The 25,382-nt window shown below is 33.2% G+C and overlaps 5 protein-coding genes across 7 annotated transcripts; 3 read left to right on the top strand and 2 right to left on the bottom strand.

Annotated features, from left to right (window-relative positions):
- Window positions 1–206: 206 nt before the first annotated feature.
- Window positions 207–6,303, top strand: LOC135127222 (uncharacterized). Its single transcript, XM_064053627.1, has 2 exons — window positions 207–255; window positions 5,096–6,303. Exon 2 carries the CDS (start codon window positions 5,151–5,153, stop codon window positions 6,297–6,299), a length of 1,149 nt encoding a protein of 382 aa, XP_063909697.1. The 5' UTR covers window positions 207–255; window positions 5,096–5,150; the 3' UTR covers window positions 6,300–6,303.
- Window positions 6,297–13,831, bottom strand: LOC135127224 (carbonic anhydrase 2-like). 2 transcript variants are annotated; one of them, XM_064053632.1, is made up of 7 exons: window positions 13,673–13,831; window positions 12,560–12,619; window positions 7,232–7,402; window positions 7,039–7,180; window positions 6,792–6,991; window positions 6,603–6,739; window positions 6,297–6,549 (listed from the first exon to the last, which is right to left on the bottom strand). In XM_064053632.1, exons 1-7 carry the CDS (start codon window positions 13,761–13,763, stop codon window positions 6,409–6,411), a joined length of 942 nt encoding a protein of 313 aa, XP_063909702.1. In that variant the 5' UTR covers window positions 13,764–13,831; the 3' UTR covers window positions 6,297–6,408. The 2 variants fall into 2 exon arrangements, with proteins under 2 accessions (XP_063909702.1, XP_063909703.1); XM_064053633.1 differs by lacking the exon at window positions 13,673–13,831 and having other exon boundaries at window positions 12,560–12,728.
- LOC135127225 (carbonic anhydrase 1-like) lies at window positions 7,349–21,491 on the top strand. 2 transcript variants are annotated; one of them, XM_064053635.1, is made up of 4 exons: window positions 7,349–7,431; window positions 20,540–20,713; window positions 20,762–21,015; window positions 21,066–21,491. In XM_064053635.1, the coding sequence occupies exons 1-4, from the start codon at window positions 7,410–7,412 to the stop codon at window positions 21,390–21,392; spliced, it is 777 nt and encodes a 258-aa protein (XP_063909705.1). In that variant the 5' UTR covers window positions 7,349–7,409; the 3' UTR covers window positions 21,393–21,491. The 2 variants fall into 2 exon arrangements, with proteins under 2 accessions (XP_063909705.1, XP_063909704.1); XM_064053634.1 differs by lacking the exon at window positions 7,349–7,431 and adding an exon at window positions 20,280–20,489.
- An 85-nt stretch (window positions 21,492–21,576) lies between these two features.
- On the top strand, window positions 21,577–22,274 carry LOC135127229 (signal recognition particle 19 kDa protein-like). Its single transcript, XM_064053640.1, has 2 exons — window positions 21,577–21,749; window positions 21,798–22,274. Exons 1-2 carry the CDS (start codon window positions 21,682–21,684, stop codon window positions 22,186–22,188), a joined length of 459 nt encoding a protein of 152 aa, XP_063909710.1. The 5' UTR covers window positions 21,577–21,681; the 3' UTR covers window positions 22,189–22,274.
- LOC135127227 (uncharacterized) lies at window positions 22,275–23,265 on the bottom strand. Its single transcript, XM_064053636.1, has 3 exons — window positions 23,150–23,265; window positions 22,964–23,101; window positions 22,275–22,912 (listed from the first exon to the last, which is right to left on the bottom strand). The coding sequence occupies exons 1-3, from the start codon at window positions 23,196–23,198 to the stop codon at window positions 22,275–22,277; spliced, it is 825 nt and encodes a 274-aa protein (XP_063909706.1). The 5' UTR covers window positions 23,199–23,265.
- Window positions 23,266–25,382: the final 2,117 nt, after the last annotated feature.

Raw genomic sequence — 25,382 nt, forward strand, 5'->3', positions numbered from 1 at the left:
ATCTGGCGTAGATGATATCGAGTTTTTTATGGACTGGGGGTGTCTGAATTGGTCGTACGTTTTTAACGATGTTGTGTTGCTCGCAAGCTGTTGATTTCATATTCCGGAATTCTGAAACCTACATAAACACCAAGTAGTTCCACATCTATTCGTACTAGAATTGAGTAGTACCTGCTGCCTGGACACGTGTATCGGCGTGGTGTAAAGAATCCACGTGACGCTCTCGGTGTACGGCTCCGTGGTTAAGGACCCCTGGTATGTACGTGTAGTACCCTTTACACTGCGCCTCCTCCTTGATCCAAGTCAGACAGTCTGCAACCACAACGTTACCACACCTCAACTCAACTAAAAATATCTCTAGTATCACTCGGTACGCTCGTCGTGGTGTCAACTTTGACGATCTTCTTCACCGCCTCCGTCATCTTATTAAAACACGGATGTTCATCGTCATCAGTTCAATTTTTCAGGTCTTTGACTTTTCAATTTTTCGATCTTTTAGTTTTTCGATTCTCACTTTTCCAATTTTTTTGATATTTCTTTCAGTTTTGGGATTTTTCAATATTTTTGGACTCCTGGATTCTTTGAATTCTCGATTTTTTATTTTTAGAATTGTAAATTTTTCGTTAGAATTTAGATTTTTCAATTTCGACTGTTTTATACTTCGATTTCTCAATTTTTCAACTTTACGATGCTTTAATTTTTCAATTTTTAAAATTCTAGGTTTTTCGATTTCTCGAATTTTCAGTTCTTTTTTCAATGTTCCGAATTTTTAAATTTTCGATTTTTCCAATCTCTCTTTTTTAAAATTTTCTGATTTCTCGATTTATCGAATTCAGATGTTTCGATGTTTTGATTGTTCAGTTTCTCGATTTATCAATTTTTCAATTTTTAATTTTTCTTCACGGCTTTCCATTCCTCGATTTCTCGATCCTCTGATTTTTCAATTTTTCAATGTCTCAATTTTTGAATTTTTCATTCTTTCGATTTTTGGATTTCTCGGTTTTTCGATTTTTTACTTTTGGGCTTTTCAATTTTTCGATTTTCCAATTTTCCAATTCTCCGATGCTCTGATTTTTCAGTTGTGCGACTTTTCGATTTTTCAATTTTTTAAATTCTGGACTTTCGATTTCTCAATTTGGCGATGTTTTGATTTTTCAGTTTTTCAGTATTTATATTTTCCAATTTTTTAAATTTTGACGTTGCTAAATTTTCAGTTTTCCGATTTCTCAATTAATCTATTTTTGATTTTCCGATTTCTCGACTTCTCGAAGTTTCGATTTTTCAGTTCATCAATTCTTTGATTTTTCGACTTTGATTTTTTTGTTTTTTCTATTTCTCAATTTTTTAGGTTTTTAATTTCTCAATTTTTGGATATTTCTTTCAGTTTTGGGATTTTCCAATATTTTGATTCTCCGACTTTTCGACTTCCGGATTTTTCGATTTTTCGAATTTTAATTTTTTGGATTTTCAGTTCTTCTATATTTTAATTTTTCAATTGCCCGAATTTTTAAATTTTTTGAGATCTCGATTTATCGAGATTCGGATGTTTTGATTGTTCAATCTCTCCATTTATCAATTTTTCCATTTGTAACTTTTGAATTTTTCGGTTTTGGCCTATTTCAGTTTCTTGTTTTTTTTTTCGATATTTTGACTTCTCGACTTTTCTACTCCTTGATTTCTCGATTTTTTGATTTTTCGATGTTTCAGTTTTTGAATTTTTCGATGTTTCGATTTTTCGAATTTTGAATTATCCGAGTTTTCAATTTTGAATTATCCGATTTTTCAATTTTCCAATTTTTTTCACTTTTCGAGTTTCGATTTCTCGATTTGTTGATCTTTCAGTTTTTCGAGTTTTAAATTTTAGATTTTCGAATTTTTATTTTTTTGATTTTTTGATGTTTGGATTTTTCCATTTTTCAATTTTACGATATTTTAATTTTTCAGTGTTTTAAATTTTAGATTTTTCAGGTCTTCAATGTATTTTAATTTTTCAAATTTTGACGTTTCCGAACTTTCAGTTTTCCGCTTTCCCAATTAACCCATTAATGCCCGAGTAATTTTTTTATTATTATTTTGATAAAAATTTGCAAAACTTAATGCAGTAGCCCTTCTAAACACAAACTACCAAAAAAAACAACTTTTTTTTTTGTTAACTATGTTTATTTTATCGTATGATATTTCATACGCTGGTCAAAAGAGTGTATGTGTAAAAAACTTTTATTGAAAAATTAATAAAAAAATACTACTTTTTTCACAAAATATTTATTATGGTGTGTGGTAGGCTCTAAAACAATGTGCTGGATGGAGGCCTACATTGCACTTAACAGATACAAACTTAGCACATTTCCCACAAAAGCCGCATTTTCGTTGAGTACTGTTGCTATCTACCAGGTGATCCACGCCATCGTATCTAATTTCGGGCAAAACGGCTCTAGTACATTTTAGTTTTGGTCCACCCAAATGTGGAGGCGATGAAAGCAAAGCTAAAACTATTCTGCGAACGAATTCTAGTAAACCAACTTTTGGATGTGCAAATCTATACAGCATCCACATATTTACAACTGCTCTGTTAAAACAAAATCTTACATATGGCCAATACCACTTTTTGGAACGTATGCGAATGCGATATAAGCCTCTCATTTTATCAAACAAATCAACTCCCCCCATTCCTTGGTTATATATGCTGACCAAAGATGGTTGTTCAATTGACACTGTACTTTTATCCTTTCTAGACCATCGCTTGCACGAACCCTTAGATAAGCATATGTCATTGTTGATTAGGTTTGTTGCTATATTAACTTGATTATTATCATGCCATCTCACCAGTGTAATACTACCTTCCTTTTCTTGTAACACATAAGAACTTCCACGTTTTTCTTTCTTCAGATCTTTGAGAGGCGCTTTATCAATTCTGTCTGCTCGAATTGTACCAACGCAATTTATATCATAAGCTCGAAGATTATGGAGCAATGAAAGGGAATTAAAAAAGTTATCTAGATAAACCGTAAAAAAAAAACTGTCTTACCTTCTACCGCCCAAGGTATGATTTTTCATACGCAAGATATTGAATTCAATTTTAGGTAAAAAAAAATGCAAAACATGTGAAAAAAAATCATAAACAAAATCTAAAGACTTTATTTTATATATATCGCAAGAAACATGCATGGATTTTTCTCTTGTAGAAAAAATAAAAAATTGTAAACTTACCTCTTACTCATTCTGCAAAAAATGAAGGACACCGTTTTGCAAAAACCAATATGATAATGTAACTTTGTTTTAAACAATCTCCAATGAATAAGCACTCGAAAGACCATTAAAAAAGGTAGAGTTTGATATATTTCAAAAGCCGGTTCGTTGTCTTTTGTTTTAAGTACCTAACCTCAAACAGTCCCGTTCATATGGTATGAAAAATCATACGGTGGGCAGTAATGGGTTTCTATTTTTTGATTTTCCCATTTCTCGATTTCCCAAGTTTCGCTTTTTCAGTGTTCTTGATTCTTCACTTTTTCGATTTTTTAAGTTTGCGATTTTTCGACTTTGCTTTTTTGACTTTTCGATTTTCCAATTTTTCAATTTTTTAATTTCCCAATTTTTGGATATTTCGTGTGATACATTTTTCGATATTTCAGTTTTGGGATTTTTTAGTATTTCGACTTTTACTTTTTGGATTTTCAATTTTTCGTTTTTTCAACTTTACATTTTTCAATTTTTCGACTGTTTTATACTTCGATTTCTCAATTTTTCAAGTTTTCAATTTTCCAAATTTTTCAATTTTTGATTTTTCCAATCTTTCTTTTTTAAAATTTCTCGATTTATTAATTTTTCAATTATTAACTTTTCTTCTAGACTTTCCACTCCTCGATTTTTCGATCCTCTGATTTTTCGATTTCTCTCCATCATCATCATCACCTCAGTTTTAGAATTTTTCGATGTTTCGATTTTTGGATTTCTCGGTTTTTTTATTTTTTACTTTCGGGCTTTTCAATTTTTCGATTTACCAATTTTTGGATATTTCGATTTTTCAGTTATGCGATTTTTCAATTTTTCAATTCTTTAAATTCTGGAGTTTGGATTTCTCGATTTGGCGATTTTTTAGTTTTTCGATTTTTAACTTTTAGATTTTCGAAATTTTATTTTTTGATTTTTTGATGTTTTAAATTTTAGATTTTTCGATTCCAGTTGTTCAGTCTTTCTATTTTTCAATTTTTCAAATTTTGACGCTGCTAAATTTTCAGTTTTCCGATTTCTCATTTAATCTATTTTTGATTTTCCCATTTCTCGACTTCTCGAAGTTTCGACTTATTAGTTCTTCGACTTTGGCCTATTTCGACTTCTCGACTTCTCGACTCTTCAATTTCTCGATATCTTGATTTTTCAATTTCTCCATGTCTCAGTTGTTGAATTTTTCGATGTTTCGATTTTTTGATTTGTCGGTTTTTCCATTTTTTACTATTTGGCTTTTCGATTTTTCCATGTTTCGATTTTTGAATTATCCGATTTTTCAATTTTCCAATTGAATTTGATGATTTTTCAGTTTTTCGATTTTTAAATTTTAGATTTTCGAATTTTTATTTTTTTGATTTTTTGATGTTTGGATTTCTCCATTTTTCAATTTTACGATATTTTAATTTTTCACTGTTTTAAATTTTACATTTTTCAGTTCTTCAATATATTTTAATTTTTCAAATTTTCACGTTCCCGAATTTTCAGTTTTCCGATTTCTCAATTAATCTATTTTTTGATTTTTCCATTTCTCGACTTCCCAAAGTTTCGATTTTTCAGTTCTTCAGTTCTTCTTTACGATTTTTCGACTTTGATTTTTTGACTTTTCCATTTCCCAATTTTTCAATTTTTTAATTTTTTAATTTCCCAATTTTTGGATATTTCGTGTGATACATTTTGTAATTTTTCAGTTTTTCGATTCTTCAATTTTTCTTCTATTTTTGAATTTTTCGATATTTCAATTTTGGGATTTTTTGGTATTTTGACTTTTCGATTTTTCGACTTTTTACTTTTTGGATTTCCAATTTTTCGTTTTTTAAACTCTAGGTTTTTCGATTTATCGACTGTTTTATATGAAACTCATTTATGATAGTGTGAAGATTGACGATTGCGCTTGTGGGTGGAATTATTCCATCAAGCAGCTGCAGATGTTAACCCATGAGAAAGACGTGACGATGTACGGCGAGAAAATCCTGTCTGCTATATTAGACAAGCTACTAAGAATAGAAAAGGAACTAAAAGAGAAGCCTGCGGGTGCGACCAAGCAGTCGAAGGAAGAGAAGAAAGGCAGCAAGTCGTCAAAGAGCAGTAAGTCAAAAAAGGACAAAAAGGCGAAAAAAAGCGAGTCGTCTGAAAAAGAGCCTGAAATAACAGAACCCAAAGAGCTTAGACCTGAACAGCCATACGAGTACTCCAACCAGCTACAACTTCAAAACACGTTGCGAAAATTCGACTCCCCCGTCATTATTAACACGGACCGGGAAAAATTCGCCGCTTGTTTCCACGTACTGGGCGCCTACTTTAACAAAATGTGTCACGAGTTGAGTGATCTCGAAATCCGAAAAAATATTCCAAAAACGAGTTTTTATCCAGTTGCCAAAAATAAACTAGTTCATTTAAGTGCGTACCCGGAGCGCAAGGTCTACGAATACTTCGAGCAGAACTACGTTCCTGCGCACGAGTATGACGACTATTACCCGTTCGAAACGAAGAAGAAACCGAAGAAGTTGAGGGACATCCCGAGCGAGGACGTGGAGGCTACTTATGTCGCTTATTTCAACAAGCCGCTGCCGAAAAAGAGCGACACAGGGGATAAAAAGAAGAAGAAAGGTGACAAAGGTAAAAAGAAGAAAAAAGACGACAAAAAGTCTAAATCTAGTAAAAAAAGCTCGATACCCTCCGGGAAGAAGGGCAAACAGTCGAAAGAAAAGTTGGTCAGGAAGGAAGTGTCCATCGTGAGTTTTAACCCATATGGTGAGGATTTTCAATATGTTGCGGAGAATGAACCGGAGGAGGAGTTCAAACCAGGTGAAGACGTGGTTCTGTTGAAGGCAGAAGAGGAAGATTACCAGTATAATCAGTACCTTATAGTTTACTCGTGTTTGGGGCATGCGGTAGATGCTCTTGTCGACACCTTGGAATCTTTCGAATGCGTGGTACCGTATCCTACCATAGATGTTATCCAATCCCAGTTTCCACACGACGGTCCAGAGCCGGTCAAAAAACCAGAAACAGAATCTTGTGGTGGCGAACCACCAAAGATTGAAGATCTTGTGGAACGAAAAGAAGTCAAATAAACAGGGTATAGTGTTTATTGTTTTATATGTATTTCATCATATTTTTTACAGCTGTAATAAATAAATAAAAACTTGTGTTTTATTGTAAATATAGATAAGTAGCGAAATTTTATTCGCTGGATTTTCGGTGCGATCTGGCGTAGATGATATCAAGTTTTTTATGGACTGGGGGTGTCTGGATTGGTCGTACGTTTTTAACGATGTTGTGTTGCTCGCAAGCTGTCGATTTCATATTCCGGAATTCTGAAACCTACATAAACACCAAGTAGTTCCACATCTATTCGTACTAGAATTGAGTAGTACCTGCTGCCTGGACACGTGTATCGGCGTGGTGTAAAGAATCCACGTGACGCTCTCGGTGTACGGCTCCGTGGTTAACGACCCTTGGTACGTGTAGTACCCTTTACACTGCGCCTCCTCCTTGATCCAAGTCAGACAGTCTGCAACCACAACGTTACCACACCTCAACTCAACTAAAAATATCTCCAGTACCACTCGGTACGCTCGTCGTGCTGTCAACTTTGACGATCTTCTTCACCGCCTCCGTCATCTTATTAAAACACGGATGTTCATCGTCATCAGTCGCCTTCAAGAAGAACGCAACCACCGCCAGTCCGTCGTGCTTGTCCGCCGCGGCCTTGAAACTGGCGTACTTTTTGTTGAAATGAACTGCATGCGCTTCCATCGAGTACCTATTATCCATTATTCATAGTCGGCATTGTCTGCTTTTTATACTCACGCTTGTCCTTCGAAAATGTGCTCACATCCGCTGTGGTCGTCGCCGCCCCAGTGGAAGTGCAATTGTTCGAAAACATACTGGTCGTCGTGGAGCGGGCCGCCGAGTAGTACTGGGGGTTCGCGATTTTGGAAGCGAAGCGTAGCTGCGAAATGGGAAAATTAATGGTTTGTCGGGTTGGGTAATCGGTGAGTACCGGTAAATCCATTGTTGCTTAACGTGGCGTCGCCGCCTTCGTCCCAATGGCCGTGGAATTCCAAAGGCTCGAAGTGGTCGTATTGATTGGTTTCGTCATGTTTGAGGACAATGGGAGATTGGACTTTATGTAATCGCCATTCGGGGACAGTGATGTGCGCATCTTCCTCGTCTATGAAATGAGAAACGAGAAAAAAAATTGTAATTTGAAGTTGTTTTCATCATTTCTTGTTATCATTGGTCATAAATCGGTTATTGTATGGGTGTGTTATTTCACCACACTGTATGGTAATTAATGACTAATAGTACTGGCAGTTGTATGGGTTTTAGCGCTTTTTATTTCCTTAATTTCTTAAATGCTTAAAACTGTAGTTGTTTACAATTTGTTAGCTTAACAATCATGTTTAAAATCAGTTTTTAATATTTTTAGTTTTTTTAGCCAGCAACATTTTGACATTGCACTTTATTGACTTTAGGAGTATTTAAAATTTAAAGTCAAAAATGAAATTTTAAATGAAATCGCGTGTTTTTTATCTTCAGAAAAATGATAAACAGTGTTTTAAAATCTGTGGGATGAGTGAAACTTATTTTTAAAGTATAACATACGTTTTTATTTATCTGTAGTTTAAGTGCGGATTTATAGAAGCTCAATTCAATATTTGGTTGTAATTAAATTCTTAATGAGGCATTAAAGTACCAGACGTCGCTAAATGCCTCATTAAGTGCGTGATTAACTTAATCTCAATAAAACGACGAACTTTTTATTTATTCCATTTCAAGAATATGGCATAGAGTGGAAATACTGGGAGAAGGATACTCTGATGAAATGATCAGTCGATGTAGAAATGTCCATTTATGAATCTAAGGCGAAAAAACCGTACTGATCGTATCGTTAGGTTAAATAATGATTTTATGGGTTTTTAAAATTTTTCCGTTCTTCAAATTTTCGATTTCTCGATTTTTTTATTTTTCCATTTCTGAATTTTCCGATGTTTCAATTATAGAATTTTTAAATTTTTGTCTCCTTCGATTTCACGATTTTTAAATATTTCGATTTTTCAATTTTTCAAATTTTGGCCTTTTTAAATTTTCGGTTTTCCGATTTCTATTTCTATTTTTTTTATTTTCCCACTTCTCGACTTCCCAAAGTTTCGATTTTTCGCTTCTTCAATTCTTCAATTTTTCGATTTTTCAGGTTTTTGATTTTTCAATTTTTCAGGTCTTTGACTTTTCAATTTTTCGATCTTTTAGTTTTTCGATTCTCACTTTTCCAATTTTTTTTATATTTCTTTCAGTTTTGGGATTTTTCAATATTTTTGGTCTCCTAGATTCTTTGAATTTTCGATTTTTTATTTTTAGAATTGTCAATTTTTCGTTAGAATGTAGACTTTTCAATTTTGACTGTTTTTCGATTTCTCAATTTTTCAACTTTACGATGTTTTAATTTTTCAATTTTTAAAATTCTAGGTCTTTCGATTTCTCGAGTTTTGAATTCTTTTTTCAATTTTCCGAATTTTTAAATTTTCGTTTTTCCAATCTTTCATTTTTAAAATTTTCCCATTTTTCAATTTTCTGATTTCTCGATTTATCGAATTCAGATGTTTCGATGATTTGATTGTTCGAATTCTTGATTTATCAATTTTTCAACTTTTAACTTTTCTTCTCGGCTTTCCACTCCTCGATTTCTCGATCCTCCGATTTTTCGATTTCTCCATGTCTCAGTTTTTGAATTTTTTGTTTCTCAGTTTTTCAATTTTTTACTTTTGGGCTTTTCAATTTTTCGATTTTCCAATTCTTCGATGTTTCAATTTTTTAAATTCTGGAGTTTCGATTTCTCGATTTGGCGATTTTTTGATTTTTCAGTTCTTCGGTATTTCTTATTTTTCAATTTTTCAATTTTTGACGCTGCTAAATTTTCAGTTTTCCGATTTATCAGTTGATCTATTTTTGATTTTCCCATTTCTCGACATCTCGAATCTTCGACTTTAGTTCTTCAATTCTTTGATTTTTCGATTTTGCTTTTTTGTTTTTTCGATTTCTCAATTTTTCAGTTTTTTAAGTTCTCAATTTTTGAATATTTCTTTCAGTTTTGGGATTTTCCAATATTTTAATTCTCCGACTTTTCGATTTTTCGACTTTCAGTTCTTTGGTATTTCTATTTTTCAATTTTTCAAATTTTGACGTTGCTAAATTTTCAGTTTCCTGATTTCTCAATTAATCTATTTTTGATTTTGCAATTTCTGGACTTCTCGAAGTTTCGCCTTTCAGTTTTTCAATTCTTTGATTTTTCAACTTTGCTTTTTTGGTTTTTCGATTTTTCAATTTTTCAATTTTTCAGTTTTTTAATTTCTCAATTTTTTGATATTTCTTTCAGTTTTGAGATTTTCCAATATTTTCATTCTCCGACTTTTCGATTTTTCCACTTCCGGATTTTTCGATTTTTTATATTTTGGATTTTCAGTTTTTCGTTTTTTAAACTTTAGATTTTTCAATTTTTCGACTGTTTCATATTTCGATTTCTCAATTTTTCAATTTTTGGATATTTTAATGTTTCAATTGTCCGAATTTTTAAATCTTCGATTTTTCAATTTTTTGAGATCTCGATTTATCGAGATTCGGATGTTTTGATTGTTCAATCTCTCGATTTATCAATTTTTCGATTTTTAACTTTTGAATTTTTCGATTTAGGCCTATTTCGGTTTCTTGTTTTTTTTTCGATGTTTTGACTTCTCGACTGTTCGACTCCTCGATTTCTCGATCTTTTGATTTTTCGATTTCTCGATGTTTCAGTTTTTTAATTTTTCGATGTTTCGATTTTTCGATTTTTGAATTATCCGATTTTTCAATTTTCCGGTTTTTTTCACTTTTCGATTTTCGATTTCTCGATTTGTTGATCTTTCAGTTTTTCGATTTTTAAATTTTGGATTTTCGAAATTTTATTTTTTTGATTTTTTGATGTTTGGATTTCCTCATTTTTCAATTTTACGATATTTTAATTTTTCAGTGTTTTAAATTTTAGATTTTTCAGGTCTTCAATGTACTTTAATTTTTCAAATTTTGACGTTTCCGAACTTTCAGTTTTCCGCATTCCCAATTAATCTATTTTTTGATTTTCCCATTTCTCGATTTCCCAAAGTTTCGATTTTTCAGTGTTTTTGATCCTTCACTTTTTCGATTTTTTAATTTTGCGATTTTTCGACTTTGTTTTTTTGACTTTTCGATTTTCAAATTTTTCAATTTTTTAATTTCCCAATTTTTGGATATTTCGTGTGATACATTTTTCGATATTTCAATTTTGGGATTTTTTAGTATTTCGACTTTTCGATTTTTCGAGTTCTGGATTTTGCGATTTTTCGACTTTTTACTTTTTGGATTTTCAATTTTTCGTTTTTTCAACTTTACATTTTTCAATTTTTCGACTATTTTATACTTCGATTTCTCAATTTTTCAAGTTTTCAATTTTTAAAATTTTCGAGTTCTCGAGTTATGCATATTTCAATTTTTCAATTTTCCAAATTTTTAAATTTTTGATTTTTCCAATCTTTCTGCTCTTCCAAGCTCTGAAATCAAGCTGAATAAATCTTATCTGAAATGCTTAAAATATTAGGACTTTTCACAGGTGGGTTATCATAGTCTTTAATATTACTTACACAGGGTGACACAAAATAATTAATGAATTAGGGAACAAAGAAAAATTTTGTCTATCTAACCTTGGAACATTTTTTTAACGCAATCCAAATTTTGAAAGACATATAGGCGTTACATTTAAAAAATGTCTAATCTTCCGCCGCCAGAATGTTAGAACACCTGTATACAGGGTGCTGAAAAATAGCGCTCCAACTCAACGGTACATTATTAAGTTCACAAGTTTAAGTTCAGAAAAAATCATTAAAAAAATTCCTTACGTCAATTTGACGTTTACTTACAGAACCAAAATATGGATTTAGACTGATAAATTAAAAAATTGTGAAAATTACCCACACTTGTCCAATTCATCCTAAATAATTTTTAAGTTTTTTGTTACATTATAAAATGAAGAAAACTGTGAATGAAAACAAGATACCACCAAAATTAAAAATTTTGAAAATGAAAGTTAAATTTTGAAGGGCTATATTTTCTACATTTGGGGCCAAGAATTTTTTAAATTATTTTTTCTCTGTTCTGTAAACAGTCCTCAACCACGTGTCATAGAGTTGGTACACCATTTGTTCAGCACCCTGTATAATTAGTGTTACATTGTACACAACAAAATCAGCATGCTCATCAAATATTTTAGATCATTCCGAAAATTTTTAACAGATCTATTGAAAAATGTGTCCTTTGTACATAAATTCGTAGTTTTTCTTTCTCGGAATTTATTAATAATTAATCAAACGTATCCCTTTTAACCCTCCCCAAAAATGATGAGTCATCTTGCAATTTTGCCGAATAAATTTTATGTAGCAACGTGCTCCTTGATGTGTAATTTATGAATATGTGTTGAGATATTGTCCTAGACATGTAAATTTTTGGAAAAAATCACAATTGTCGTATAACAACGTTTTACGATTTAAAACTTTGAAATTGCAAAACCGAATTATCTGAAATCTAGATGTTACAGTTGACGTAAACATGGTGAATCCGTAATCAAAATTCCAAATCTCCAAAAAAATCGCTGACGTCATCTCAAAATTTATCTGAATAAATCTTATCTAGAATGCTTAAAATATTAGGACTCTTCACTCGTGGTTTATCATAGTTTTTAATATTACTTATACAGGGTGACACAAAAAAATTAGGGGAACTGCTTTTTTCTATCAAATCAAAGGAATCTAAATTTCTAAAAACATGTAGTCGCTAGAATGTTTAGGGACACCTGTATATATGTATAGCAAACGTAGGTAATGTTCCAAGTGCCACTAAAAATATTATCCTTGGACAATCACCATTAAAATAATCGATTAAATGATTGTGATCATAAAATGAAACTGAAAACACGATAAAAAGCAGACTGCGTCTCTTGAACGAATTGTCATGTAAATTGTCGGCACCCACATAAGTTTTTTATCTTTGATAACATTATCAAAGTATCGGTACAACGGTTTATTTACGTTGTCGCATATTCATAAATGTATCAATAAAAAAAGTATCAACAAATGCATGTGTTCATGAAAAGATACGATAAATTTTATGAATATGGTAAATAATAATGATAATTTGAAACTTATACGAAAAGCTCTACTAGACATCGTTACGCTACTTACAATTTAAAAAAAAACTCTATCGTTCTGACGTAAGAAATCATAGCGTGCGTCAATTAAAATGAGACCAAAAAGCATGAAATAATTACCATTTTGATTAACATTGGTGTCTGCTGGGGGCTCACAGAGGCACTCGCTTTTGGACAAACCTGCAACCATGGGACCGGTCATTATAAGTAACCAAGACAACTTTGTGGTAAAAAAATGTGCACACTAATGTCAGGCTTAACTCTACACTGACCACTACAAAGTTGAGTTTTATAAGCCGTCGCCACGCTTAGTCGCGTCTGCGCACTAACCACCGCATTTTTGCAGTAAATAAACCAAATAAAAACCAGATTTATTAGAGCAATAAGATTCAGATAAACAGATTTACTTCGTACGTTTGCAAATGCCGCGGATTAATAAATAAACAAAATTACGTGGTATTTACGCAATCGTGAAGATCCTGTAGGTGTTTGGGTTCAAGTTGGCATGCCGGTAAAAAAGACACCAATAAACTTGGCAAATATTTGGTTTTTCAAATCTGAGACAGGCATAACGGTGATTACGATTTTGCGTAAAAATTTGGAACAATTATCACTGTTCAAATTAGTTTTTACATTATTACTTAAACAGACGCATGCAAACACTTACACATACCCTACAGTAAATAATTTTGTTTTGGTAGAAAATATTTTAACTAAAAAATGAAGCTAAGGAGCGGTGGAACTATTATTTATATGTATTGCTTTTTCTATCACAGAGATAAGGTTTTGAAGGACGGCTTGGTAATGTTTATTTATCAACAACAATAATGATTATTTTAAAAGCGCGTTTTAAAAAGCTGGTGTTAAAGTACGACACGTGTTATTAGATGAATCATAGAATTAATGTAGTCTCTAACAACACGCGGAAATTATATAATAGATATTTTGCAACTAAGTAGATTCACGTGACACGGGAAACACTGATATTAATAAATTGTAATAACTTTGAAAACTGAAGGTTAAAAAGTCGTACGAATGGTGTTAAGCGGAATATTAAATGAAGCGTAGCAACTTGTTATTAGCCAAATTAATAACGAACAATAAGACTATGCAAAGTTCGTTCCTCTAATGAGAGAAAAGTTAATTGAGGAAAACCGCTAAGATTTCACAGTTGCTTCTTTCAGCTTTTTTTGTATCATTATTATCATCTTGCTAGACTAAATTAATACTCACCCGGTACATGAATCACTGTTTTTCTTTTCTTACGTATCTGCCTACTTTTAAGTGACACTTTATTTACATTACTCACGGTGGATTTCGACATTTTATTTCCGAGTAGTGTTTGCTCAGTGTGTGTTGTTTCTCGACTTAGTACAACGGAAACTAATGCTATCAATCGATAAAATGAAATTATATGTGTCCATTGCCGGTTGTAAATTATTCAGTCGCCGCCTAAAACTTTTATCTGGTCGTTATTTAACTATCTCGAGAAAATCCTGGAGGCTTAAAAAAATTACAAAACAAATAAAATGTGTACGTGGAGTTTTACGTACCCCAGTAATTTATGGCGTTAAGTTAATTTTTAAAAACATTCTGCAAAATAAACTTGTGTGAAATAGCTAATTTGTTTGTCTAGATGTCATGATTTTATATAGATTATAGCTTATAAAATTTTCCGAGACTTCTGAGAATCCGAGTGGAATAATTGTGGAAACTGGGGTTTTGAAGCGGAAAATTTAACAGGTGAAGAAATTTTTTTTAAAGAGAAAATAACCTAAATTGCCCCACATTTCATGCGCTTATTCTGAAAATAAACCAAGGAGATATGTATTTCAGTACTCATAATACGTTTTGTCTAATGATAATGGTCGTGTAAGTTATTAATATTGTCATAAATATATGTGGTGGGTAGATAATTACAGTGTTTATTTTTATAATACAGAGTGTGGATAAATTCTTGTTACGTCATTAGAAAATAATTTGTCGCCTCATTTTTTGTTTGTTTTATTTTTTCAAAGTTTGTCTTAAATTCGAAATTTTATTTATTTATTGTGATTTTTGTAATTTTTCGATTCTACATGTTTCTTTAAAAGATAAGGCTCAGACTATCTTACTTTATCTCAGCTTAACATTTATTGATTCCCAAGATTACCATTTTTATTTTTTGTTTGGAAGGTAGGGTCCATTTGACGACTAGCTAATTTCTCGACGTTTCGTAATTTCTAGAACACGAAAAAGTAGGTCCCTGTTCCGGCTGTTGGTCGTCTGTAAGCGATTTAATCAGACACGTATGGTAATATCCATACTTTATAAAACTTATGATTTAATCTTCTAGATTTTTAGAAAGAATCAGAATTGTATAATAACATTTTTCGATTTAACTTAGAAACTTAAACACATTATGCTAACATGTCAATTAGAGTTCATTGGTTAAACCCCTCCAAAAACGTGATGACATCATCTCAAAATTTTGTTGCGAAAATTTTACTTCATACATATGGACGTTATGTTCCCTTGTGTGACAAATTTTATAATTTGTGTTATAATCTGGATTTGTTTATTTGTGCTGTAGAAGCAAAGAAAGTTCTTCCGGAATAACTTTAGAAACATTTTTTCAAAGAATATGGAAGAATCTTGGGGTTGTTGTGTGCTTTGAAACCATTTGGAAGAGTCTTGAGGGTCTCTGGTATTTTATTCATGAAAAGGTTTGAAAGGGTCTTTTTTTTGAAATATGAAAGAAGAAGTGTTTGTCAATGAAAGAGTTTTATGGTCCTAGGGACCCTTGGTGTTTTTTTTTTTTTTAATTTCATTGTGAACTCGTTCTGAAAGGGCTTTAGGGACCCTTGGTGGCTTTTTTTTGAAATGTGATAAAATCTTGGCTATTCCTTGTGTTTCGGTTTTGAAACAATTTAAAAAAGGTCTTAAAGACATCTGGTATTCTAGTTTTTTTTTTAATGCGGAAGAATCTTGGAGATTCCTTGTGTTTTGGTTTTCAAACAACTGGAAAATAATCTTGGGGATCTCTGATGTCTTTTTTTTTAATGTAAAAAAATCTTGTTGATTTTTGTGAATTCGTTCTGAAAGAATTTGGAAAAGTCTTGAAAGTCTTTGATATTTTGTTTGTGAAAGAGTTTCAAGGGGTCTTAGGGACTTTAGACTTTAATTTTTTGAATAATCTATTCAAAGAATGTGGAAGAGTCTTGTGGTCCCTTTGTGTTTTATTTGGAAACAATTTGAAAAAGTTTTGAGGGTCTCTGGTATTTTGTTTGTGAAAGAGTTTGAAAGGATCTTTTTTTGGAATATGAAAGAAGAAGTGTTTGTGAATGAAAGAATTTGATGGTCATAGGGACCCTTGGTGTTTTTTTAAATCTCGTTTTGAACTCGTTCTGAAATAATTTGACAAAGTCTTGAGGGCCACTGATATTTTGTTTATGAAAGAATTTGGAAGAGTCTTAAAGATAATTGATGTCTTTTTTGAAATGTGAAAGAATCTTGGCCATTCTTTGTGTTTTGGTTTTGAAACAATTTAAAAAGGGTGTTTGTGAAAGAGTTTGATGATCTTAAGGACCCCTGGTGTTTTTTTTTTAATGCGAATGAATCTTAGCGATTCTTTGTGTTTTCTCTTTGAAACAACTTGAAAAAGTTTTGAGGATATTATGCTTGCAAAAGAGTTTGAAAGGGCCTTAGAGACCCTTGATGTTTTTTTGAATGGTGAAGAAACTTGACCATTCCTTGTGTTTTGGTTTTGAAACAATTTAAAAAGAGTCTTAAGGGCTTTTTGTATTTTATTTGTTAAAAAGTGTGATGGGATCTTAGGGACCCTTGGTGTTTTTTTATGTGTGTAGGTAAGCGAAGAAAAATGTTGGTGCCCCGGTGGGAATCGAACCACACATTTCCCGCTTGCCGGGCAGGTGCCCTGACCACTAGACTACAGAGCGCCGTATCTTTCTTCGCTTACTAACCTATTACCGTGCTGCCATATGTGGAAGTATCTTGGAGATTTTGAGTATTTTGGTTTTGAAACAATTGGAAAAAAATCTTGGGGATCTCTAGTACTTTGTTTATGAAAGACTTTGAGAGGCTCTTAGTGTCATTTTGAAACGTGAAATACTCTTGGTGATTCGTTATGTTCTCGTTCTGAAACAATTTGAAAAAATCTTGAGAGTCTCTGGTATTTTGTTTGTGAAAGAGTTTCAAGTGGTTTTAGGGATTTTAGAATTTAAAATTTGGAATAAACTTTTCAAAGAATGTGGAAACGGAAACAATACCCTTCGAGAATCTCTGGTATTGTTTATGAAAGTATTTCAAAGGATTTTAGGTACCCCTGGCGTGTTTTTTTAATGTAAAAGAATCTTGACGATTCCTTGTGTTTTGGTTTTGAAACAATTTGAGAAGAGTTTTGAGGGTTTCTGGTATTTTGGCTGTGAAAGAGTACGATGGGATGTTAGGGACCCTTGGATCTTAGGGACTCCTGGTGTTTTTTTAATGTAGAAGAATCTTTGAGATTCCTTGTGTTTTGGTTTTGAAAGAATTGGAAAAAAATCTTGAGAGTCTCTGGTATTTTGTTTGTGAAAGAATTTCAAGGGGTCTTAGGGACTTTAGACTTTAAAATTAGGAATAATCTTTTCAAAGAATGTGGAAGAGTCTTGAAATCCCTTTGAGAGTCTCTGGTCTTGTTTTTGAAAGAGTTTCAATGGGTTTCAGGTACCGTTGGTATTTTTTCTTTTTTTTTTATGTAAAAGAATTTTGATGATTCTTTGTGTTTTGGTCCTGAAAAAATTTGAAAAGAGTCTTAAAGATCTCTGGTATTTTGTTTGTGAAAGACTTTGATGGTGTCTTAGGGACCCGTGATGTTTTTTTAATATGGAAGAATCTTTGAGATTCCTTGTGTTTTGGTTTTGAAACAATTGGGAAATAATCTTGGGGACCTCTGATACTTTGTTTATGAAAGACTTTGAAAGGATCTTACTCTTGGTGATTCGTTATGTTCTCCTTCTGAAATAATTTGAAAAAAAATCTTGGAAGTCTCTGGTATTTTGTTTGTGAAAGAATTTCAAGGGGTCTTAGGGATTTTAAAAATTAAAATTTCGAATAATCTTTTCAAAGAATGTGGAAACGCCTTGGGGTCCCTTCGAGAATCTCTGGTATTGTTTATGAAAGTATTTCAAAGGATTTTAGGTACCCCAGGTGTGTTTTTTTAATGTAAAAGAATCTTGATGATTTCTTGTGTTTTGGTTCTGAAACAGTTTGAGAAGAGTTTTGAGGGTTTTTGGTATTTTGTTTGTGAAAGAGTTTCAAGAGGTCTAGGGACTTTAGAGTTTAAAATAAATTAGGAGTAATCTTTTCAAAGAATGTGGAAGAGTCTTGGGGTCCCTTTGAGAGTCTCTGATTTTGTTTGAGAAATAGTTTCAAAGGGTTTTAGTTACCCTTGGTGTTTTTTTTTTTTTGAAATGTAGAAGAATCTTGATAATCCTCTGTATTTTGGTCCTGAAAAAAGTTAAAAAGAGTCTTGAGAGCCTCTAGCATTTTGGTTATTAAAGAGTTTGATGGGATCTTAGGGACTCCTGGTGTTTTTTTTAATGTGAAGAAATTTAGGCGATTTCTTGTGTTTTTGTTCTGAAACACTTTGATAAAATCTTAAAGATCTCTGGTATTTTGTTTGTGAAAGAGTTTGATATGGTCTTAAGGATTCCTGGCGTTTTTTTAATTTGGAAGAAAATTTGAAATTCCTTGTGTTTTGGTGTTGAAATAATTGGAAAATAATCTTGGGGACCTCTAGTACTTTGTTTATGAAAAACTTTAAAAGTATCTTAGAGTCTTTTTTTGAAATGTCTTGGTGATTCGTTGTGAACTCGTTCTGAAACAACTTGAAAAAGTCTTGAGAGTCTCTGGTATTTTGTTTGTGAAAAAGTTTCAAGGTGCTTTAGGGACTTTAGACTTTAAATTTTGGAGTAACCTTTTCAAATACTATGGAAGAGTCTTGGGGTTCCTTTGAGAGTTTCTGATATTGTTTGTAAAAGAATTTCAAAGGGTTTTAAGTATCCTTGGTGTTATTATTGTATATATTTTTTGAAATGTAAAAAAATCTTAGCGATTCCTTGTGTTATGGTCCTGAAACAATTTGAAAAGAGTCTTAAAAGTCTCTGGTAGTTTGGTTGTGAAAGAGTTTGATGGGATCATAGGGGCCTTTGGATCTTAGGAACCCTTGATGGTGTTTTTTGTTTTCGTTTTGAAACAATTTAATAAAGCCTTAAAGATTTCTGGTATTTTGTTTTGTGAAATAGTTTGATGGAGTCTTAAGGACCACTGGTGTTTTCTTAATGTGGAAGAATCTTTGAGATTCCTTGTGTTTTGGTTTTGAAACAATTGGAAAATGATCTTGGGGACCTCTGGTACTTTGTTTATGAAAGAGTTTGAAAGGATCTTAGAGCCTTTTTTTTGAAATGTGAAAGAATCTTGTTGATTGGTTATGTTCTCGTTCTGAAACAACTTGAAAAAGTCTTGAAAGTCTCTGGTATTTTGGACTTTAGAGTTTAAAATTAGGAATAATCGTTTCAAAGTATGTGGAAAAGTCTTGGAATGCCTTTGAGGCCCGGTTTTTTAATTGATGGTTAACTAAAGGTTAGGCAGTAACCTGTAGTTAAATATCAAAACGCGTATTTCAACTGATGGTTAAGACGAAAACTGCCGATAATCTGGTGGTTGAGAGTCTCAGATATTGTTTGTGAAAGAGTTTCAAAGAGTTTTAGGTACCCTTGGTGTTTTTTCTTTTTCTTTTTTTGAAATGTAAAAGAATCTTAACGATTCCTTACGTTTTGGTCCTGAAAAAAATTTGAAAAGAGTCTTGAGGGTCTCTGGTATTTTGGTTGTGAAAGAGTGTGATGGGATCTTAAGGACCTCTGGTGTTTTTTGTAATGTGAACAAATCTAAGCGATTCCTCGTGTTTTTGTTCTGCAGTAATTTGAAAAAGTCTTAGAGACATCTGGTATTTTGTTTGTGAAAGAGTTTCAAGGGGTCTTAGGGATTTTAGAATTGAAAATTTGAAATAATTCCTATCCCTGGTGTTTTTGTAATGTGAAAGAATCTAGGGGATTTCTCGTATTTTCGTTCGTTTGTGAAAGACTTTGAAGGGGTTTTAGGGCCTCTTGGTGTTTCTTTTTTATGTGATAAAGAGTCTAGAACTCTAGACGATGTATTGGTTTTGAAACAATTTGAAAAAGTCTTAAGGGCTCTGGTATTTTGTGCGTGACAGTGTTTGAAAGGGTTTTAAAAATAATTGGTGTAATCTTTGAAATGTGGGAGAATTTTGGCGATTCTTTGTGTTTTCGTTTTGAATCAATATGATGAAAAAGACTTGGGGGCCTCTGCTGTTTTATTTGTTAAAGTGTCTTAATCTGACTTGACCTGACCTGATTTGACTGAAAAAATATTAGTTGTATGAACTAAAGTCACGATTTTTGAGTAATCTTGGGGGCCTCCATTTTCATTTGATTAAGAATGTGGAAGAATCTTAGTGTATTTTTTATTTTATTTTTCAAAAAAACTTATATTTTTAGATTTTTCGTTTTTAGAGTGCCACATTTCTTGTTAAAGTGAAAGAATAGTGAAAGCTCGTTGAAGCAAAATATTTCTCACTGTCCAACATTTTAGTTTGATATGATAACTTTAAACAGTTTTTTTCTTCATTTAGTTATTACAGAGTTAAATACTGATATGTGACATGTCTTTAAAAAAAAATAATGCTTCAGTCATACTAATAAAGGGAGTTTTCTACTAATGCTTACCTCACAAGATGGACTATGTGGTATTTTCGAATTTTCCCTAGGTCTCTACAGCAATAGTCACCTAGCAATGACAGATCCGTCGCTTGTCATTTGACTTCAGTTAAGAAAAATGTCAGTAATAAAGTAAATTATGTTGGAAAATTATCTCCCCGAAATTATATTTGTCCTTTTGTTAGCAATCCTAATATACTTTTTTTTTAACTGGTTTTGTCGATGTAACACTAACGAAAAACAGTACTGTTCGTACACCTATGGCGATACTGACGGCAAGAATCCCCCAATCGTGTTACCCAAACCACTAACGCATTAATTTCAGGTCCCCACACTTGGAAATACCGCTTCCAAATCCGAGGCGAAAACCAGTCGCCCATAAACATTTTATCCGTGTGTTCAATCGTCATACCTTCCGAAACCGTGGCTCCCTTGGATTTCACCGTGGAGTACCACACCACTCCTCAGGAGATGAAAATTGTGAACGATGGCCACACTGGTACTACTCTGAATGTAGCTTATACAACGATTTAATGCTCGTTTTTAGTTGTTATATATAGCTCGTGGAGCGGTGGCCGAAAGCCCATTATATGTGGAGGTCCTTTATGTGACGAGTACAAATTATTTAGTATGAGGTTCCGCTGGGGTCCCAACGACGAAGAAGGTTCCGAACACATGATAGACATGCGACGATACGCAATGGAGTTGCAAGTCACTTTCAACAAGTGTTCTTGTAGATGCACTGATATATCCAAGTCGGTTCGTAGCTGTGCTGTGGTGATAATAAGTTACATGTTTGAGGTAAAAAAGGTAACTGCGTGGGTGTTACTTCATCTAATAAGTTTGTTTAGATAACGAACGCCGACAACCCTTTTCTTGAAACGATCATGTACGCGCTGAGGTACATTCAAACCCCTTGCAAGAGCTACAGCATGAAACCGCTACCAATTAGCTTGATTGCTCCTATGTTCACTAGGAGATATTTTTCGTATTTGGGGTCTCTTACACATCCACCTTGTACTGAAGGGGTGCGGTGGATTATCCAACCAGAACCGTTGTCTGTGAGCGTCTATCAAGTTCGCCAGTTTCGTAAACTGATGGGTTTCTGTGGACCCATATTGACTAACACAAGGCCTGTGCAGAATGCTAACAATAGAGATGTGATATTCTACGAGTAAAATATATGTACCTGTTTAGTATTTGGTTATATAATTATTAAATTAAATTTGGCGCCGCGAGATTTATTAATTTTATTGTACAGATTTCTGTAAAGTGGCAGCACTAGAATGATCGTGTTTGTGTTATTCTGTGTCCAACAAAACATGCAGTGGCAGTACACGTTTATGTTTATGTTATTCTATGATTACTAATTTTGACAGTTGACAGAAACAACTGTCAAGTTGTAATTTTTGTAAATAAGAATATACTGAAAACGTGCACGAGTTTCCAAAAAACGGTTTTCACGTAATGCAGTCTTCAAGCAGCGCCCCGCTTTTACAGTGGAGCCCCGACAAAAAGCACTCCGACGCTGAACGGTACAACATAACCTAACTTTGACATATGTTTCCATTTTACTATTTTAGTTGGATTTGCGTGTATCCGGCATACATTAACAACAAAAAGACCGTTGCACAGGGCAGACGAATCGCCAAAGAAAAATGTGTCGAAAACCCCACTTACCAAGAAATGCGTGACGTTCTCGTAGCTGCTGGTTTTAAGGTAGGAGTCGAGAACAAACTTTACAGCAGGGAACGAAGCAAGGAGCTTTTATACAGAGGTCGATTACGCGTCCAGCTAAAAAATAATGACGGCACCCCAATTAACAAAGACATTCCAACTAGGGATAGCGTGATGTTGCACTTATGTGAGATGATTCCCAAACTGAAGACACGACAAAATAAATCAGGGGGAGAGCAGCCGCAGTCCAACCCCAGTTCCGGCAAGGGTAAAGGAAAGGGCAAGGGGCGAAGATAGAGGTGAAATTTCGTACTATAAGAGTTGATTTTTTTTTTATATGTAACAAAAAGTATTGACCAAAATAAAAAATACAAAACGTTGAATTACTCATCAATTAAGCTAGGGTCTTGCGTGACGACGTCAAAACGGTGCTTTTTCCCCCTGAAAATTTCCTTCATTGCGCTCTCTACTTCGTTTTTTTCGCTAGAGTTTTCGTTGAAGTTGGGAAAAGGGGCCCCAACGACGCGAGAGTGCAGCGTTCTGGGTCTACTTTGGCGCCTTCTGGTTTCTTCAACGACGGTTCGCATCCGCGATCTTGGAATTTGGGCTAAAGTAGTGTGCATTATTTGTCGCAGATTGAGTCTGATGGCTTCTATTTCTCTATCTCGCATTCTTGAATCAGAAATTAGGTTGAGGCGGTCCAAATGGTCGTTGATTTGTTGGGTGATTAGGCGCTGTTGTTCCGGCGAGATGGGTCTGGGTTCTCGTGGGCGTCTGGATGGTGAGGGGCGTGGGAGGCCGCGTCTAGGAGGGGCCGCTTGACCGACGATTCCTTCGGGGTTTACGGGTGGTGTTGTATTGATGTCGGTGGCTACAGTTACGGTGGTACCAAGTTCTTCAGGGGTTTCCACTGCTTGAGTGGTCACTTCAGAAGTGTCCCTTTTTCTAATCATTTTTGTTTCGTTATTTACTGACAGTTCTAAGAGTTTAGCGTTTTTGGTTAAAAGAGTGAGGTCTACAGCTAAAAATTAATAATTAAATTTAGTGCGTACTGTTGTGATTGTTATCTTACCGTCTAAGTATTTAGGTAAAAAGCATTTACATGTTTTCGTGTCTGCGTTAAATTCATTTTGGGTTTGCCATGCTTTACAAATATTTTCGCAGTCGGATTCGGTGACATTTTTTTCTACAATGTGGGGGAAACTTTGGCCTAAAAAACAATATAGTGGTTGTAGTACAAACACGAATACCTACTTACCTAAGAAAAATAATAATAACAGCCAGAAAAATACGTTTTTGGTGTACATATCGCACTGATGTTACTTTCGTTCTAATTAAAACTGCAACGTTTAAATAAGATGGTGAAAAAGCTGAGGTTGCAACTCTATCGGTTGCCTTGGCGTTTGCACTAAATTCGATTTATTTTGTGCTAGATTTATTGTTGTTGTGTTTTGTTTTTGGTTTGCGATTTTGCAAACGAAAACATTCCGGTGTTGGTGCTTTTTAATTTTTTGTTTCATCATATTGTGTTTAAATTAACGTTTTAGTCATATTTTTGTGTAAACTAATGAAGTCCAGGACAGTGTTGCTGTTTTGCTAACAAAAAGGTAGGTAACTAATTTCCATACGTATTTTCTTATTTTTTATTTATATTTTTAAACTCTGAAAATTCTGAGTAGCTACGGAATCCGAGTTTCTAATAGATTCGCAATTTTAAGATCCGAGTTGGCGTTCTTTTATTTATTCTTAAGGGATTTAATAAATAAAGAACTTTGATGTTCAACTTTTACCGTAGTTTACCATTTTGGACATGTTTTAAGTTTCTTGTTGTCTAAATAAGTCTACACATTAAGAAAAAGAGGCAAAATGTAGCCCCGCCCACCCACCCTGTCTCAATTATGATGATTTTTTTTATTCGTCGTGAGCCAAGAAGGCGGAGCTTAACTGCAACATTCTTATTTCTCTTCGAGAACTTAAAAACATCAACACAAGATTAGGTTCCACTCATACCCGCCCCGATCTCAATTCTCAATTGTCATGGATTTTTCATTCGTTGTCAGATCGAGGGGCGGGACTTAATTGCAAGATCCATATTTATCTACAAGAATTTACCTTTTGAAACATGTTTTAAGTTTCGTGTTCTGAAAAGACGACTATGTATATTAAGAAAAAAGATAAAATATAAGCCCCGCCCACCCACCCTACCTCAATTGCGATGATTTTTTTTTAATCTTTGAGAGCCAAAGGAGCGGAATTTAATTGCAAAATCGTTATTATTTCTCTACAAGAAATTAACTTACAAATTCAGAAACTAAGCAAAATCAATACATAAAATAATAAAATGCAAGATATGTTTTTGAGTATTATGTTATTCAAAGAATACTGTGTAATTAAGAAAAAATTAAAGCCAAAGATTAAGGCCCACCCATACCTGCCCTGATTTAAATAATAATAAAGTTTTGATTCGTTGACAGGCCTAGGGGCGGAGCCTAATTGCAAAATTCATATTTCCTTACAAAAATTTACCATTTTAAACGTGTCTTAAGTTTCTAAAAAAAAAAAAACGTCATCACAATTGAGATAGGGTGGGTGGGCGGGTTTTATATTTTGCCTTTTTTTCTTAATATACCTTATTCTTTGAACAACACGATACTAAAAAACATGATTTTAATATCTTGTAAAGAAATAAGAATTTTACAGTTACGCTTCGCCCCCTCGATTCATGGCGAATAAAAAAAAATCATCACAATTGAGAGAGGGTGGGTGGGCGGGCTCACATGTTGCCTTTTTGTTTTAATATATGTAGACTAATTTTCACAATATAAAACTTAAGACATGTTTAAAAACGAAAATTTGTATAAGAAAATATCGATTTTGGAGTTAGGCTCCGCCCCATAATTGCAAAATCCATATTTCCTTGCAAAAATGTACCATTTTAACCATGTTTTAAGCTTCTTGTTTTGAAAAGATGGCCATGTATACTAAAAAAAAAGGCAACATATAAGGCGTTTTACAACATCTTGTCAAAATTAAAAGGATTCTGCCATAAGTGGTTGTATTTAATTTTAAATTAAGGAAATAAAATGTAAAACAAATTAATTTCTTGTTATGTGTATACCTAATACCATTTAGAAGACATTTCTACTTCTTGAAAAATAACAAATTATACCTATATTTCAATAATGTGTTTTTGGCAGTTTCACTATTATTCCAAAAAGGTTTCTTGTATTCATTAACTGTCAGTTCGTCCCAACTATTATATATTTTGAAATTTTAAATGTGCGGATATTTTTCCGCTAGCCAAACCGATGACTTATCAAATTATTTTAGGTTGCTCGCTGCTTTTATATGTCGTAGGTATTTTTTTTTAAATATATTCTTCTGACAACATTCTACAGTTGTTCCTCAATATTATATTTTATATTTCTTGAAAATTTTAGTATTCTTTTGAAGCATATTCTTTTTATTTAGAATTATTTTTGATTTTCACA

This window comes from Zophobas morio, unplaced genomic scaffold, assembly GCF_036711695.1.
Source record: "Zophobas morio isolate AGI-343-1 ecotype UQ-CSIRO unplaced genomic scaffold, CSIRO_AGI_Zmor_V1 ptg000011l, whole genome shotgun sequence".
NCBI classification, from domain to species: Eukaryota; Metazoa; Arthropoda; class Insecta; order Coleoptera; family Tenebrionidae; genus Zophobas; species Zophobas morio.